This window comes from Astatotilapia calliptera, chromosome 6 (assembly GCF_964374335.1).
Source record: "Astatotilapia calliptera chromosome 6, fAstCal68.1, whole genome shotgun sequence".
NCBI classification, from domain to species: Eukaryota; Metazoa; Chordata; class Actinopteri; order Cichliformes; family Cichlidae; genus Astatotilapia; species Astatotilapia calliptera.
Window position 1 is genome coordinate 15,397,543 of NC_137427.1, and position 15,793 is coordinate 15,413,335.

At 40.5% G+C, this 15,793-nt stretch overlaps 2 protein-coding genes across 2 annotated transcripts; one reads left to right on the forward strand and one right to left on the reverse strand.

The window, feature by feature from the left end:
• The first annotated feature begins 1,117 nt into the window (after positions 1-1,117).
• Positions 1,118-8,290, forward strand: LOC113023989 (ATP-dependent RNA helicase DDX39A-like). Its single transcript, XM_026170526.2, has 10 exons — positions 1,118-1,257; positions 2,044-2,251; positions 2,413-2,540; positions 3,464-3,740; positions 3,957-4,075; positions 4,667-4,798; positions 5,039-5,148; positions 5,402-5,546; positions 5,658-5,805; positions 8,014-8,290. The coding sequence occupies exons 2-10, from the start codon at positions 2,044-2,046 to the stop codon at positions 8,028-8,030; spliced, it is 1,284 nt and encodes a 427-aa protein (XP_026026311.1). The 5' UTR covers positions 1,118-1,257; the 3' UTR covers positions 8,031-8,290.
• Positions 8,291-8,546: 256 nt separating this feature from the next.
• LOC113023990 (CCN family member 1-like) lies at positions 8,547-14,894 on the reverse strand. Its single transcript, XM_026170527.2, has 6 exons — positions 14,681-14,894; positions 13,475-13,688; positions 12,761-13,008; positions 12,196-12,340; positions 11,029-11,210; positions 8,547-10,159 (listed from the first exon to the last, which is right to left on the reverse strand). The coding sequence occupies exons 1-6, from the start codon at positions 14,729-14,731 to the stop codon at positions 9,854-9,856; spliced, it is 1,146 nt and encodes a 381-aa protein (XP_026026312.2). The 5' UTR covers positions 14,732-14,894; the 3' UTR covers positions 8,547-9,853.
• Between the last annotated feature and the right edge of the window lie 899 nt (positions 14,895-15,793).

Below are 15,793 nucleotides of genomic sequence, written 5' to 3' on the forward strand. Positions count from 1 at the left end.
TACAACAAACGATGATGGTGTTTTAATAACAGGATATATTTTAATTGACTTTTATTTTCTTACTCTCTAAAGGCAGGGCTTGAAGGGTGACTGACTTACTGTGCACAGTATTGATAATGTGCATCATCTGGGCAATTACTTTATTGCCATCAAGTGGACAAATTGGATACTACACTTTTCCATACCCAAAGCAGCAAATACAGCTTAACTGATACCTACTGGTTTTTTTGTTTGTTTTATTATTAATTTTAAATCTAATTATTGGCATTTATGGATGTTGGTGTACAAAATTTTGGAGACATTGTGCATTTCTTCATATTTTGTTTTCAATGAGCCATGCTTAATATGGTTTCTTAAAGTGGTCTCGGACAGTAGTATACCAGCTCCAGCTCAAGACTAAGAAATTTAGAAAATCATGGATTGATGGAATACATATTTTTATTCTTTCGTTCAAATCATACAAAGGACGTCAGGACAGAGACACAACAGTGAGTGCCTATAGCCATTTGTAAAACACGGTGAAGGCTCTGTCGTGGTTTGGGACTGCATTTCAATTAGTGCTGATGGAGATATTCTCTCTTCTACGGAATTATGACTGCAGAAAGGTTTAATCAGTCAAATCTACCATGCATAACCATCTGTGAAGCACCTGATTGGCATGGTAGTGGTTTTACAAAATACAGACTTTAAATCTTGTTAGAATTGTACAAGCTTTTTTTTTTTTAAACTTATATACTGTATCTCCATGTATGTTTACCTGTTTCAATCGATCGATGCACCCATTTTCAATTTTCCTAACAAAATATAAAGAAGGGGGGCCTGAAGACCTTTTCAGAGTAATGTATGTATAATCATTTTCTTTATAATTTTACTAAAACAAGCATCGATACCGGTACTGGCAGACAATCACTTTTTGGCACAACACCGGCCCTCTGCTGATGCATTCAGGTGTTCTTCCAAATACCGTAATAATGAAAAAAAAAAAGTATAGGTATAAAAGACAAGACCATGATTTTTGGCTTAAGAACATAGACCGTACGTAAGCTCATGCGTGAGAGTTAAGGTGGCGAAGAACCGGAAAATTCAGCCATCGAAGTGTTTTATTTAAGTATTAATGTTGGAAATGGAATCAGAAAGCTAAACATTATCCAGATTGTACCTGAACGCAGCATACGTGTGTGCTCGTTAGAAGCTCCTAGCTAGCTCGTTAGTTTCACGCAGATCGATAATCCGCGGAGTGTAAAATTTCATAGCAAGGTGACGTTGATGTTCCTTCATATTTTTTCTGCATTACATTCTGAAATGCGTAGACGTGTTTAAAAACTAAGAAATGCTTTGAACGCTTTGCACCCGTCTCAAATTTGTTGATTTGAAGGTTGCTTCGGTAGCTAGCATGCTATGCAAATTCATGTTAGCTTCGCTCCGATTCAGTTTTGATTTAATATAGACAGCTTAGCTTTAGGTGCAATAGATAATTTTGTTTCTAAATAGACACATATTTTAAATACCGTGTAATTAACAATATTAGAGTTACATAAATGGAAATGTTTGCCGACCCATCTTGCTAACTAGCCGGTATGAATGAAGGGGAAGGACTCCATTGTTTATACCGGGTCACACGCTGACCTGCATTTTGACTTGAGATAGTTATCCTTTGTATTACACTAGACATTAAACAGTGAGCAGACAGAGGTCCATTCTGACTATCCCCAGCCTTAAATTCGCTGATTAGATTTGACTTAATTGAGCATTTTTATTCTTATTTTTTTAATTATTCTATCAGCCTAGCACGTCAACAATTCGTTATTAACACTGTTCATCTGTTAATTTATGTACACTGTTATTTATATAGGTACGTGTCTAATGATGATTTATTTATTGGTTAATAATTGTAAAAAGTATAAAGATATACATTTGATTTATTTATTCATACTTTTAAAACCTCCTGGCTTTCTCATAAACTATTAATCCACATATTAAAGAGGGTTCTTAGATATAATCTCTACTATAACAAATGTCCTTGCTGTACATTCTTTTATACAGATGTCAGAGAATAATCTTGATAATGAACTTCTGGATTATGAAGAGGATGAGGAGCCTCAGGGAGTCCCAGAGAGTGGGACCCCAGCAAATAAAAAGGAGGTGAAGGGGTCATATGTATCCATCCACAGCTCGGGATTCAGAGACTTTCTCCTCAAACCAGAGCTGCTCCGTGCCATCGTTGACTGTGGTTTTGAGCATCCCTCAGAAGGTGGATAGCAGGGCTATTTAAAGTTCAAATAAACTCCTGGACATGATCCTGATCATAGAACTACAGCCACACATAATAAATGATTTCTTATGATGTTGTAACTGCACGCTTAGTATGTATATAAAGAAAAATGTATAATTGCCAATTGGTTTTACTTTCAGTTCAACATGAATGCATCCCTCAAGCTATCCTGGGCATGGATATCCTGTGTCAGGCCAAGTCTGGTATGGGAAAGACAGCAGTGTTTGTGCTAGCCACCTTGCAGCAGATAGAACCTGTGGATGGTCAGGTGAGTTTGTCATTACAGTTTTACAAGCTCTCTAATTCTGCGTTGTTATGGGACGTTACATAGTTGGCTAAGAAATTAAAGAAAAGATGTGAATCCTTAACCCCTGCAGCGAAAAGAACAGGTAGCTCTGTTATGCTCTGGGAGCACAGTTCAGGAAGAAGAAAGGCTTCTTTCAGATCAATATGAATTTTTTTTTTTTGATTGATCACATTTATTTTCAAACACATTTCTACAATAGTAGAAGTGAACTCCCAAGACAAGCCTATAGATCAGGGGTGCCCAATCCCAGTCCTCGAGCTCTACTATCCTGCAGCTTTTAGATGCATCCCTACTCCAACACAGCTGAATCAAATGGTGTGATTGCCTCTTCAGCATGCCATCAAGTTTGGCAAAGGCCTGATAACAAGCCATTCAGTTGATTCAGGTGTGTCAGAAGAAGGATGCGTCTAAAAGCTGCAGGACGGTAGCTCTCGAGGACTGGGATTGGGCACCCCTGCTATAGATTGTGTTGTTGGTTAACATTTCGGTGTATGATTATCTACTGTAATTTGCATGTGTTACACACCCAGTGTTTTTGACTACAAACAATACAGACGTTATGTTCAGCATTAGCAAACTTTAATCTGGAATTACTCAGGCTTTGATGAAATCAGATAATCAAAACGTCTCTGTCTGAATGAGAACCAGAAGCGTTTGAGTTCATGTCCGATGTCTTTAGCTTCTAGTCCAGCACGGTGCCTTTAAGATCTTTTTAAGTATTTTCTAATTTGCTCTTTCACATTATAAAGTAGTCATGATTTGGGGGATTTATAAAGGAAGTTTGTGATATTGTAATAGCATTATACAGAAATGAGATAAACAACAATGTACATGCTATATAAAGATGAAAGCGTTGATAAAACCTCTGTGTTGTTTCCTTGCAGGTGTCTGTCCTCGTGATGTGCCACACACGAGAGTTGGCATTCCAGATCAGCAAAGAGTACGAGCGCTTCTCCAAGTACATGCCCACTGTCAAGGTGTCAGTGTTCTTTGGTGGCATGGCTATCAAGAAGGATGAGGAAGTCCTGAAAAAGAACTGCCCTCACATTGTTGTGGGAACTCCAGGACGTACACTGGCCCTCATTCGTAACAAGACCCTCAGTGTGAAGAACATCAAACACTTTGTGCTTGATGAGTGTGATAAGATGCTGGAGCAGTTGGGTAAGTGAGAGGAACCAAGCTGTTTATAGTCGACTCTTGGTGAAGGTTTTTGACCAGTATGTAGGAGTGGCGATAGAGTGTGTCAAGTAAATATTGTTGAGATAAATTCTGATGGTGATTACATACATTTTGCTTATTAAAGGTCATCATTAAGAAATTACACCATATATAGATATATATATAATTTTGGATGTATCATTTATTTCCTTGCAAAAGACATGAGACGTGATGTCCAGGAAATCTTCCGACTGACGCCTCATGAGAAGCAAGTTATGATGTTCAGTGCAACTCTGAGCAAGGAGATCCGCCCCGTGTGCCGCAAGTTCATGCAGGATGTGAGTTTACATGTGGCCATACACGTTATATCTGTGCAGCTTCATGTATGGCAAAAACATCAATGTCTATCGCAACATTATGTTCCTTAGTGTGCACTACAGCAAAGCAAGCCTACACTTAAAAAATTCCAGGGAAAACACTATCTAGACTACTTTTGTCCTTACATTTTACTTATGCTAAGTCATTGGTGACAGTGCTGTATCACTACTATTGCACTATAATGCTGCCACTGGCATTTTGTTTGAAGATTGCAGCAGCAAATTAGTAAATGTGTCATCAGTGAGAGCAGCTTATTGAAAAAGGATGGAAAAAAACCTCCATTTCCTTAAACTTACAAATGTTGCTGCCTGCAGAGTGCTAGCAGTATTAAAATGATGTTCAGTGTTTTTTGTTTTTTTTCTCATCGTCAGAAATGTAATGGAAAATAGTCGAGTTTCCTTTTATTTTTGGCCATTTGTTGGTGCCTTTGTCATATTTGCTCATAAAGCAGGCAAATTGAACCTCTCAGCAGTTTAGAATTGTCCTTTTCCAGGTAATCTGTAGATCTGTCTGAGAGACTAATGCTGGTCATTCTGTCCTTTGCTGTGTAGCCGATGGAAGTGTTTGTGGATGATGAGACCAAGTTGACACTTCATGGTCTACAGCAGTATTACTGCAAGTTGAAGGACAGCGAGAAGAACCGAAAGCTGTTCGACCTGCTCGATGTGCTCGAGTTCAACCAGGTATCAGTGGTAATACTTTTGAAAGGAGTTGGAATCTGTTATGTCCATTTTATTTGTTTTAAATCCTTGCTAATTGTTAACAAATGCAGCTTTGTTTTTTATCCTTTTTTAATTTTTTTTAATTTATTTTCTAAAATAACTTGTGTGTCTTGTCCTCTCTTAAACCCTCCCATGTCTGCCTTTTCCAGTACAAATCGGAAAATATGCAAGACTCAGCAGTTTCTTTTATATTCCTCGCAGGTGGTGATCTTTGTGAAGTCTGTAGCTCGCTGTGTTGCTCTGTCCCAGCTACTGGTGGAGCAGAACTTCCCTGCTATAGCCATCCATAGGGGCATGGCGCAGGAAGAGAGGTTGGTGCTGCGTCACTTTAGAAAGAAGAGTGTTTTTCTTTTTTTAAGTTTGTCATATTTTTTGTTATTGTCACGTGAGACTGTCCTCATTGTGTACGTTTTTTTTTTCCCAGGCTCAAATGCTTGTAGACAGTGTTAGTACCTGTAAAAGACAGGCTAAAACTAGACCCAACTGACTATTAACTCTTAGTTTTGGATATAATCTTATTCAGTTCTGCAGTTCATGATGCTGTTGCTTCTCTACTCCTGCCAGGTTATCCCGATATCAGCAGTTCAAAGACTTCCAGCGGCGGATTTTGGTGGCAACCAACCTGTTCGGCCGTGGCATGGACATTGAACGAGTTAACATTGTCTTCAATTATGACATGCCAGAGGATTCTGACACATACCTTCACAGAGTGAGTAATATTTAATTTGAGACATTGGTATATTTTCATTTCCAAACCTCCCATTTCTGGTCTTTAAAGCTGAGGCCATGTGTAGCAGTAAATTTCTTGTGTATCGTTCAGGTGGCCCGTGCTGGCAGGTTTGGGACTAAAGGCCTGGCCGTCACCTTTGTGTCAGACGAGAGTGATGCCAAGACCCTGAATGAGGTTCAAGACCGCTTCGAGGTCAATGTAGCAGAGCTACCAGAAGAAATCGATATTTCTTCCTACAGTAAGTATCTTGTTGCTTGCAGGCGTCATGAACCTGGCTTAAAGACGCCCATTTACAAACTATACAAGTATTATAATATTAACTAAGTATTTTGGTGTCACACTGTATACCTCTTTATGACCAGTTTCACCTAGTGACAGCCAGCAACCACTAGCCAACCGGTCAGGGAATGCACATTTTTTCTTAGTGTTGGGAGGTTTCCAGGAGCTCCCTGACTGGTCTGTAGGCCTTAGCTGCAACAGGTATTTGTTTACTGAGAACTTCAGAATCAGAGTCAGAAAGACTTTGTTGTATCTTAATTGCCCCTTGGGGATAAATAGAGCAGCATGACGTTGAAGATAAGGACAGAGCATAAACAGGCAAACAGAATATATAGTATATATACAGTTTTAAAATTACACAGTTTTAAAATTTAAGTGACCTAAAGGTGAATAAATAACTGTAAGTGACTACAAGTGAATAAAGTCTCAGCAGTATAAAAAGAGTTTAGAGTAGTAGAGCAGGACGATATGACCAAAAATATTTATCACGATATACATTTGAAAATTTGCGATAATAACTGACGATGTAATTGAAACTAGACAAAATACTTTACAACTCCACAACTTTATTAGTGCAAAAAAAACCCATCAATGTATTTTCACTTAAAGAAGCAGCTGTTTTTTATGAAGTTATATAAAAATTCAACAGTACAAATGCAAATTCGTTGCTGACAGTTTAACCAAAAGGCATTTCCAGTGGAAATTGGCCGACATATCCTCAGCATAACCATGTATAATATCCACAAAACTTAAAAGAGGTTACACACACACACACACACACAACACTGTAATATTATGTTGAAGCACAGTACGTATCACTCCGCGAGGCTCCTGCCTACGATAGCTGTAATGCTCCGACAATCTATCAAGCGGTGCGGGTTCGTAGCTTAGCAAAGTCGCACTAAAACATTTGACAGATTTTCGAGCGCCATGTACGACATAAAATCGTTTTGAGGTCAGTAAACACAACCAGAATTCATACATAAGGCACATGGGATTATAAGGGGCACTGTCGATTTTCAGAAAACTCAAAGGATTGATTTGAAGTGTGCCGTATTTTCCAAAAAACACGGTAATAACGACGGCCCGCTAGCATGCTCTACCAAAAAAAGTGCTTTGTTATGTATCTGAAGGACGAAAGCCAAACCAGTTCCACGCCACTGAAGTTGCAGCATTTTTACAAACTCGTTTCATTCAACGATCCACTTTCGCTCTTCTCATTCTCTGTCGCCGTCATGCTTTTTCCGCCATGTGCGTATGAAAACAAAGGCACTGCGCATGTGCACTTTACTCATATTCTATCGCGATATTTCATTTTCTTATCCTTGCCAAACGTTATACCGGTATTACCGTGAACGGTATGATATGGCCCAGCCTTATAGAGTAGTTTATGTTTCTGGTGTGGGAAATGGTCTTATCGGCTGGAGTTAAAGCAGGGTGGCTTTGGGGACAAAGGTGGCTCTCCTCCTCTCAGTCCTGCAGGAAATGCAGCGGAGGCGTCGCCCAGAGGGGAGCCATTGAAATGTGGGGTGAAGAATGTGAGAGGGGTCATTGATGAATTTGGCTGCCTGTCTAAGGGCCGGCTGGCTGAAAACCTGTGCCAGAGTTCTGACAGGCAGGCCAATGATTTTAGAGCACACTGATGCAGTGTGCTGCAGTCTGTTCCTGTTCTGAAGGCTGACAGAGTCCAACCAGCAGGTAATGGAGAAGGTCATGATGCTTTCCAGGAAGGCATAGTAAAAAGTCATCATGATGGGTGTGCTGACTCCAAAGGAGTTGAGTTCCCTATGAGGTATAGCCGTTGGTGGCACCCCCTGAGGAGTTGTCACACCACTCTACATCACTTCTTCTTCTTTATCACTAGGAGAACCTTTTCGTAGTATCACGCTTTTGATTACAGGAAGTGGTGATTAACATTGTTTAGTATGTATTGTGTTGTCTTGACTGCTAAAATTCTGAATGCATTTTGAGATTTTAGCTCCTCTTTAAAACTAAACTAAGAAGTAGCCATGCATTTGCAAATGAAAGCCTGTAATTATGTGCAGATAACAGGCCATGTTCACATACTACATCACTGCTGTGTAGAAATACTCAAGTGTGATAGCTACTGTATAAAGTTATTATAGAAATTTTCTCTACCTCATGTTAACCTCATGTCTCTTTGCAGTTGAACAGTCCAGATGAATGAAGCGCCCTTCCAGTGAAGATCATGTGATCCCTGTTGTTACTGTGTTTTGGTGGAAGAAAAGAAACCTTCAACATTTATTTTAATGTTTCCATCCAACCATTTGTGAAGGCACGTTCATAGTGATAAAACGTGTTTTGTCATCTCGCTGCAGAGTGTTTGTTTTAGTGTGTTCCTTGTTTAAAAAAAAAAGAAAAGAAAAGAAGCAAAAATCTGTGGATATATTGTTTTGGTTAAAGAAATAAACTTTTATACCTTATTCGACGGTGATGAACTTCACTTTGTGTGCTTTAAACATTTAACGCATGTCAGATGTTAACATTACATATAAAACTATAACAGGAGTGACCCAGACATAGCTTGGCATCTGCAGATATTGATACCCACAAGCAGAGGGCGCTATCACACAGTTTGAGGAGGTATCCACTGTTGATAAACAGCTGGTGATGTTGCACTGTGGAGAAACTTAATTTGAAACCGTCAAAGTTGAATTAAAATAAAACGTCACATGAAGCTTGAGCACAGGAGCCAGTTTTATCACATAGATCGACCAACAAAAAACTGGTGACTGCTACACTGTACAGTGTCTTAATCTATAATAGAACATGATTGTATACAGTCTTGGATCAAAATCAAGAAATGTGTTTTGCAGAATACACTGTGATCCAACATCAAGAAAACATTTATTTGGCTAATAAATTTATCTAAGTTGTATTAAATGCTAAACCAAGGCAATTGGCTCTGATTCAGTTCTTCCTGAATTCTTATCAGTTAAAGATAATGTCTCTTATCTAACAGTGTGAGTTTCAAGGGAATTCACTCATGTGCTTTACATGGCATCATGCCATATAGAGAGATATAGCTATAACACCATGGTGATTTTCTGTTTTGAATAAAACAAGTCATCCACATTTGCATAACATCCTCTAGGTTTCTACATAAAACTGCAAAAGTTAATTCAGCTGGTTGTCAGCAAGTCGTCACAGTGCACTGGGAGATATGAAGTATTTACAGTATGTTGAGCTAAAGATTAATAAATGGGTGACAAATTATAATCTTTGGCCCCTACAATGAAAGAAACTGGCAGCAAAGGGTCAAATTAAAAACTTGTGATCACCTTTAACCCGTTGACAATATCCAGGGCATGAATGATATAACATGGCTTTACAGTCACTAAATCTCAATATTGTAATCGGAGGCTTGGGACCAATATGACAGGGCTCTCTGTCACCATTACCAAATGAGGGAAATGATTAGAAAGATCCCTCCAACAGACCATTAGAGACTTCAAGGCACAGTGAAGCTGTGCTGGCAGCACATAGTGGCTCAACACCTTTTTCCTCCCCTTTCATTTGTCACCCGTCTGTGGGTAAGGCAGTCCTGTCAGATTCTTGTGCACTGCTCACAAAGTTTCAGTGCTAAATAAATAAAGTGCTTTGTTGCTTTTGTAGCATTTGTCCTCTCAGGCTGATTGGAGAGTCTCAAATCCTGAAGCAGGACTTAGGAAATGCAGGAAGTTCAGAGTATTTCGGGGCTCTAATTTAAGTCCCACATCAGTTTGAACAGGAGCACAGGGTCACAGATATTATAATATGGGTTGTCTTTAAGATGAATAATACCAAGGCAGTCCTTCCTGCCTATGGTCTCTGCAGTGAGGCGGGTGGCCTGAGGCCTTCATTCACTTGGAGCCAGGTGAGGAAAAAAATGGCTCCTCATCTTCAAGCGGCTTCCTTCTTTAAGAAAACAAACCTCGTCACATTAAAGTCAAATAGGAAAAAAAAAAGCCAAGCAATAAAAAAAAAAAAAGACCCTCAATTCAATTCTAGTCTGTGAACTTGTGAGTGTCTCCGTACATCCAGTGCTGAGGAGGGAGGGCCACTTCATTAAGGTGGCCGCAATCACTGCTGCATTTACATGACTGGATCAACATGGACAGCCTCTGAAACCGCTCACCATCCGGGCACGCAAAGGTCACAGGCAGGGTGCGGGTGCGACGTGGCGAGCAGCACCGTCCATCCGTACACACGCCGCAGTAGTTGGGCCTGTAGAGGCGGATGCTCACACATTCCCCATAGGACAGGTGGATTGGCTCTGCGACTTTCTCAGTTGGGGAGCAGCTTTTCCCTTTCTGTGATCGAGTTATGAAAGCAGAGAGATAAGAGTTATAACCTGGGTCATAATGATTATTATTAGTTGGAATCAAGATAAATGAATAAATAAATAATCTAACAAGATCTGATTTATACCCCCATCTGCGCCTTACAGAGCGGCAGATTAAAGCAGCTTTACACTCATAGTCTGTTTCACATTAAGAGGACTAGACTTCCAAAGCAGGGAATCAGAGAGGGATTATTTTTAGATAAATGTGATTATATTTAAGGTTAAATATTTATTCAACATTTGAGTGTCCTCTGCTGTTAAATACACCAACACCTATGACAGCTCTTGGCAGCAGAGCTTTTAACTCAGTGGAGCAGAGTAAAAGAGTTCTTACCGTGTCCAACGTGTAGGATTAATATAGACACACAACTTCCCTGGGCTTGAGTACACAGACAGAGCCTAGCTATGGACAGTTGCTTGGCAGGAATGCTGAGGGTGGGGGACTATATTTAAAAAGGCGCCGGGCTGCCACCAAAACACTGCTGAGTAAATCAGCACTGCCCAGTTCCCAGTGGATGTGGAGCTTCCCGAAAGTACCGCTAAGATAATCTCTGTTCTTAAGCTCTGGATAAAGATGGCTTTAGCACTAAGAGCATGTTTACTCAGTGCCAGAACATCTAATTTTTCATTCAAGCAAAATTAAAGGTACTGTTTTTGCATGAGGAGTCAAACGCAGATACAGGTTAAATAATAAGTGTTATCACAATTCAGCAGAGTACTGCGTGAGAGATAAGTTGCTATTACAAGTTATCTCGGCAGTGATACGGCTGTTTGAACTATGGTCCCTGTCTGCGTCTGTCTCATTCCTTCGTTCAGATCACGCTCAGTCCATCTCACCTTAGCTGGGACCGCCAGGCTGTGACACGGCCGTATGGTGCAGATTCTGGTCTGTCTCTCCATCTTGCACTGAGGGTTCTTGTTGGTGAGACGAGAAGAAACACCCATCCCACAGCTGCGAGAGCACGGGGACCAGTCGGTGGTCTGTACTGCACACTTGTTCTCCTTCAGCGGGCTCCACACTGAGGAATGTATAAGGGTTACGGAGGGTGGGTGAAAGGCAGGGAGAAAAATGACACCAATTAGAGCAGAGATTCTTGATCTGGAGGTCAGGTACCTCGTCAATGTCTATGAGATAAACTGCCGTGAAATTTGGTTCAGACGTTCATCCCCACTTTTGGATCAGCTTTGGTGATTAGTGGCTTTTCATTCTCTTTCCATTCATCCCCAGCCGGTCGTGGCAGATGGGGGTGTTTTATCTTCCCAGTGTCACAAAGTGCTTGCTCATAGGGAGTTGTGCGATTGTTGGGCTTTCTATCTAATATAGTAGGGTTGTAACCTTACAATATAAAGTACCTCAAGGCAGCTGTTTTTGTGAAATGGTGCTATATAAGTAAACCTGAACTGAATTAAATTGAATCTAGCACTACTATTGAGTGATAGTTTATCTGCTGGTCAGGTTTATTTACCCAATTGTCTTTTGTTCATTGTTAAAAGCAAGATAGAAGGTCACCAAGAATATAAATACAGATAAGTAACTGATAGCAAATCAGAGCAAAGCAGATGATAAATTTGGGATCTCCTGCAGTGTTGCTCTTGTGAAAGGCAAATGTGAGCACATCTGTGTCTGAGGCTAACATTGTGATTGTGAAAAACTCTGTTCTCATATTCTCAGAGTACAGTAAAAGTACTGCCATTATGGAACAACTTTACCTTGTGATTTAAGAAACACTTTTCAATTGTTGCCTCTTATTCACCCATTCATTCATTTGCACATGAATGGTAATGCAAGGTGCTGGTCTGCCACCGGGGATAACATGACCACCGTCTGGCCTGAAGATATTTCAGCATGAGGACAGAAAGAGCCCTTTCTACCACCTTATTCACACAGCCTAGAACAATTGAACTACCTATATAGAGAATCTTTAATATTATACAACCAATGTAAATAAGCAGTACTTAAAGTTACTAAAATATGAACTACACTGCGAGAAACAGTTTGCATACCAGGCAAGTGTTTGTAGCCACGCTCACTGTGCCAGCTGCTGGGTTTTACGTCTGTAAGCTGGTTGGCTAGGACCAGGTCATTTTCAGGGTGGCGCGGCACAGGATGGAGCCGAGGTCTGTGCGGGTGTTGTTGTGGAGGATGCACCTGCGCAGAGAGATACGCAAGATTAGATGGTTGCAGTTCATCTTTGCCATGACCGTGTCTGACTTTCGTGTGCTTTCCCCACAGTGGGCGTAACCCCTGATTTTCAAGGGGTTAGGTGTTTTAAAGCACTTAATAACAGTACCTGCTCTCAGCAAGCGAACCAGATACTGTTAATCAGAAAGGTTTCGGCATCCTTGCACCAGAGGCTTTACTACAGTGGCTTGTATTAGTTTGCCAAAGCAACTCCAAATTATAGTAAACAAAATAAGAAAATATAATTTTTGATAACTGAGTTTTTAAAAAGTTTTTGGCCAAATTGTTTAATTCAATACACAATTAACAAGTTCATCCACAGTGATTTTTTACCTCCAGTATCATCAAACTGTTTCACAAATTCCTTACAAACTCAATGTAACAAACCTGATGCTTAGGTGGAAGGCGCCATGTGCCCTTATTGCAGTCGACAGTGAAGCAGCACTGCCCAGGTATCCTAACCAAGCGTGGGTAGGGGCAGGATGGTGAAGCTGGTGGCAGCTTGTTGCTACAGAGAGGCGCGCAGCCAACAGCGCCATCAATGCAGGTGCACTGGTGTTTACATCCAGCACGGAAGCTTTCGCCATTCTGGTAGATCCTTCCATTGTACTCACATGTGCGTCCCTCCGATTTTGCTGAAAAGACACATATTACTCGCTGCTTCTGACTTCATCAACACCAACAGTGACACAGGACACTAAAAAAATCCCACAGGACAAATGAGATCAAAAAGTGAGTGGATACAAAGAAGCAGGAAGAGTCAGACCCCCCCGTCTCGTAGGCATGGAAGAACCAGCTATTCATAGTTTGTGGGGCAGCACCGGCATGGTGCAGAAGGAAAGAGTATTTTTATCCCTGAAACCCCCTGTTGCTGTCATAAAACATCTACTACTCATTAAAATGTCTCCTGCTGTGCAAGGTTCCATGTTTCTAAATCACAAACCTAAGAAAGCTTCTCTTATGACCTTTGTCGCACCATTTTGGCTTTTCTTTTACACTCAGTATATAAACTACATTTTCTTGTATTTTAATACTTCAGATGTAGCTTTTCCCCCCCCTCCTCTGAGATTTCTTCCCTCCCAGCATTCATTGTTTTCTCACCTCGGCATATGCCCCAGGCCATGGTCACGTCATTGCCATAATTACACTCCAGCCCTTTGTGGTGGTCGCAAGGCCTCGCAGGGCTGCAATCTTGGTTAAGCTGTGCAGCACACACCTTGCAGCATCCACACCTGTCTGAGACGGCGCTCACGCCTGGAGGGCAGACCGGAGGCTCTGCGGGGCACTCACACACCGCTGGGCAGTGAGCAGTCACCTGAAAGATTCACATATTCAGACAAAGCTCAGAACACGACTTGTATATGTGTGTGTGTGTGTGTGTGTGTGTGTGTAGCATTTTCCATTATTACTGTTATTATTATTATCAAAATAAAACAGTCAAAAATAAAAACAATAAACCCCACAGGCTTGCATCTATAACCCAATTGTAAAGAAGTCTCCTGGTACTTGGAACAGAAAATTCCCACATCCCCTCTGACTGCCTGTCATCAGCAGGCTGTTAATCTACCAATTTCAGCATTTCTTACGATACCAAATTGTGTGGATGTGCTCTGGCACATGTATGTTTGAATTTCTATTATCTTGTAGACACCCCAGGGTTTGTGACAGATCATCATTTTGTTGGTCATTCATCCAGATATGAAGCATTGTAGTAAATCTCTACAGTAAGTCAAGTTACTGCTGGTCAGCCTTCTCCGAGTGTCTAGACAACTCAGGGTTTGTACTCAGCCCCCTGCTGGCTCATGATTTGAGTCATGGCTCAGTACTAGAGCCAACTTGTTCCAGTGTTTTAGGAATCAGCATGCTACTATGCTCTAAAAAAATAAGACATGAGTAGACAAGCTGATTACCAGAAAGGCAAACTTCATCAGAAAAAAACATTCGTCATTATATAAGTGGGGGTGCAGTGCCACTGTTAAACTCACTTGCACTCTATTTCCCCTTATTGTGTTCGTTTTCTTTTCTTTTCTTTTCTCTCATTCTCTCTCTCTTTTTAATTACTTTAAACATGACCGAGATAAAGTACAGTAAAATCTGCTGCTGGCTCATGAGGATTAATTTGTTTCAATGAAGGAGTGTTTGCTGTTCAGACTCGGTATTCAATTCAATTCAATTCAATTTTATTTATATAGCGCCAAATCACAACAAAAGTCGCCTCAAGGCGCTTCATAGAGCTCAAAGTTTAAGGGCACTTTTACTGTCACAAGTACTTTTAATCTTTAAGTAGACTCACATACTTAATCTTACCTGTGTGATGACGACTGTTGTCAGTAGAGTCAGATAGATGAGAAATGTCATGATTATCCTTAAAAGTTAAAAAACAAACAAAAAAACCCTACAAGTAATTTTAAAACAACAATTTCAAGCAGAAATCGAGGGAAATATTATTGATCTTAATTAATTTCACATGAAGATTCTAGTTTCTTTTTCTCATTAGCTCGGACTTCTATCCTTTTTTTCTAAAGGGGTGAGGAGCTAAACTCTAATTTATAGCCGATGGACTACGTAAGACCCCGCCTCTCTCCGTACTTCTAACCAATCAGCGTGCAGGTAACAGCCCAGATCCTTTTTTCCCCCCAATGGGCGTGACGTTACCGAGCGGATAGTTTGCTGATTGGTGGGCGGGTTTTGAAATGAATGGAGCCATTGATAAAAATCTCAGGGGCGCTCTGTTTGCTTTATGAGTTAAAAATGAAATTGTAACAACTCCTTTCAAGTCACACTTAGCACATTCCTGCTACCACTGAGTAAACACACTCAGCTGAGCCAGACAGCCATGCAACATTAATAAGACCTCCACCTTTGGGGAAATAAGGGAGCAGGAGGAATTCCTTCTTTTTTTGTTCTAAGCCAGGGCAGAAAATTAAAGTGGAGTGCATTAAACAAACATTAACATAATATGAGGGGCAGAGTGAAAATACTCGACTTTGTCTGTGTCCATCATGTTCTAAGAATAAGTGTTTCCAAGTTTTTAAGTGTAGATTTTGATTGTTTTGCTTTCGCTGTGAATTCAGGTGGACTGCCTGTTTCTATTATTTCTAACCACATGGTGCTGACACGGGAATGATGATGATATGATTGCTTGGAAAGAATGGTGAAGCTGAGGTTAAAAGTAAGATTTTTTTTTTTAAGGGTAACACATGTTGGTCGGTCTCCTCTTTCGCTGCCATCTTTTTTTTTTCCTTTCTTTAACCACAGGTTTCCAGCCACGCCTGTCCTAAAACAGAGACCTCTTTAGAAGAAAGTAACGTGATAGGTAGGTGTTTTGAAAGTTAGGATCCTGCTATGAATGTCAAAGTATTCTTGTAAAGTTCTGGTTTATAGGCTCATTTAATTTTAGGCTTTAAAGAGGATTTAATT

What these genes read in the sequence shown, in the direction of transcription:
- LOC113023989 (XM_026170526.2), top strand. Translation starts at nt 2,044, where the DNA reads ATGTCAGAGAATAATCTTGATAATGAACTTCTGGATTATGAAGAGGAT. An exon ending in ATGTGCTCGAGTTCAACCAG is followed by an intron (nt 4,799 to 5,038) that starts GTATCAGTGGTA and finishes TATTCCTCGCAG; the next exon opens with GTGGTGATCTTTGTGAAGTC. An exon ending in GGCATGGCGCAGGAAGAGAG is followed by an intron (nt 5,149 to 5,401) that starts GTTGGTGCTGCG and finishes TACTCCTGCCAG; the next exon opens with GTTATCCCGATATCAGCAGT.
- LOC113023990 (XM_026170527.2), bottom strand. Translation starts at nt 14,731, where the DNA reads ATGACATTTCTCATCTATCTGACTCTACTGACAACAGTCGTCATCACA. An exon ending in CAACAGTCGTCATCACACAG is followed by an intron (nt 13,689 to 14,680) that starts GTAAGATTAAGT and finishes TGAATCTTTCAG; the next exon opens with GTGACTGCTCACTGCCCAGC. An exon ending in GGCCTGGGGCATATGCCGAG is followed by an intron (nt 13,009 to 13,474) that starts GTGAGAAAACAA and finishes GTGTCTTTTCAG; the next exon opens with CAAAATCGGAGGGACGCACA.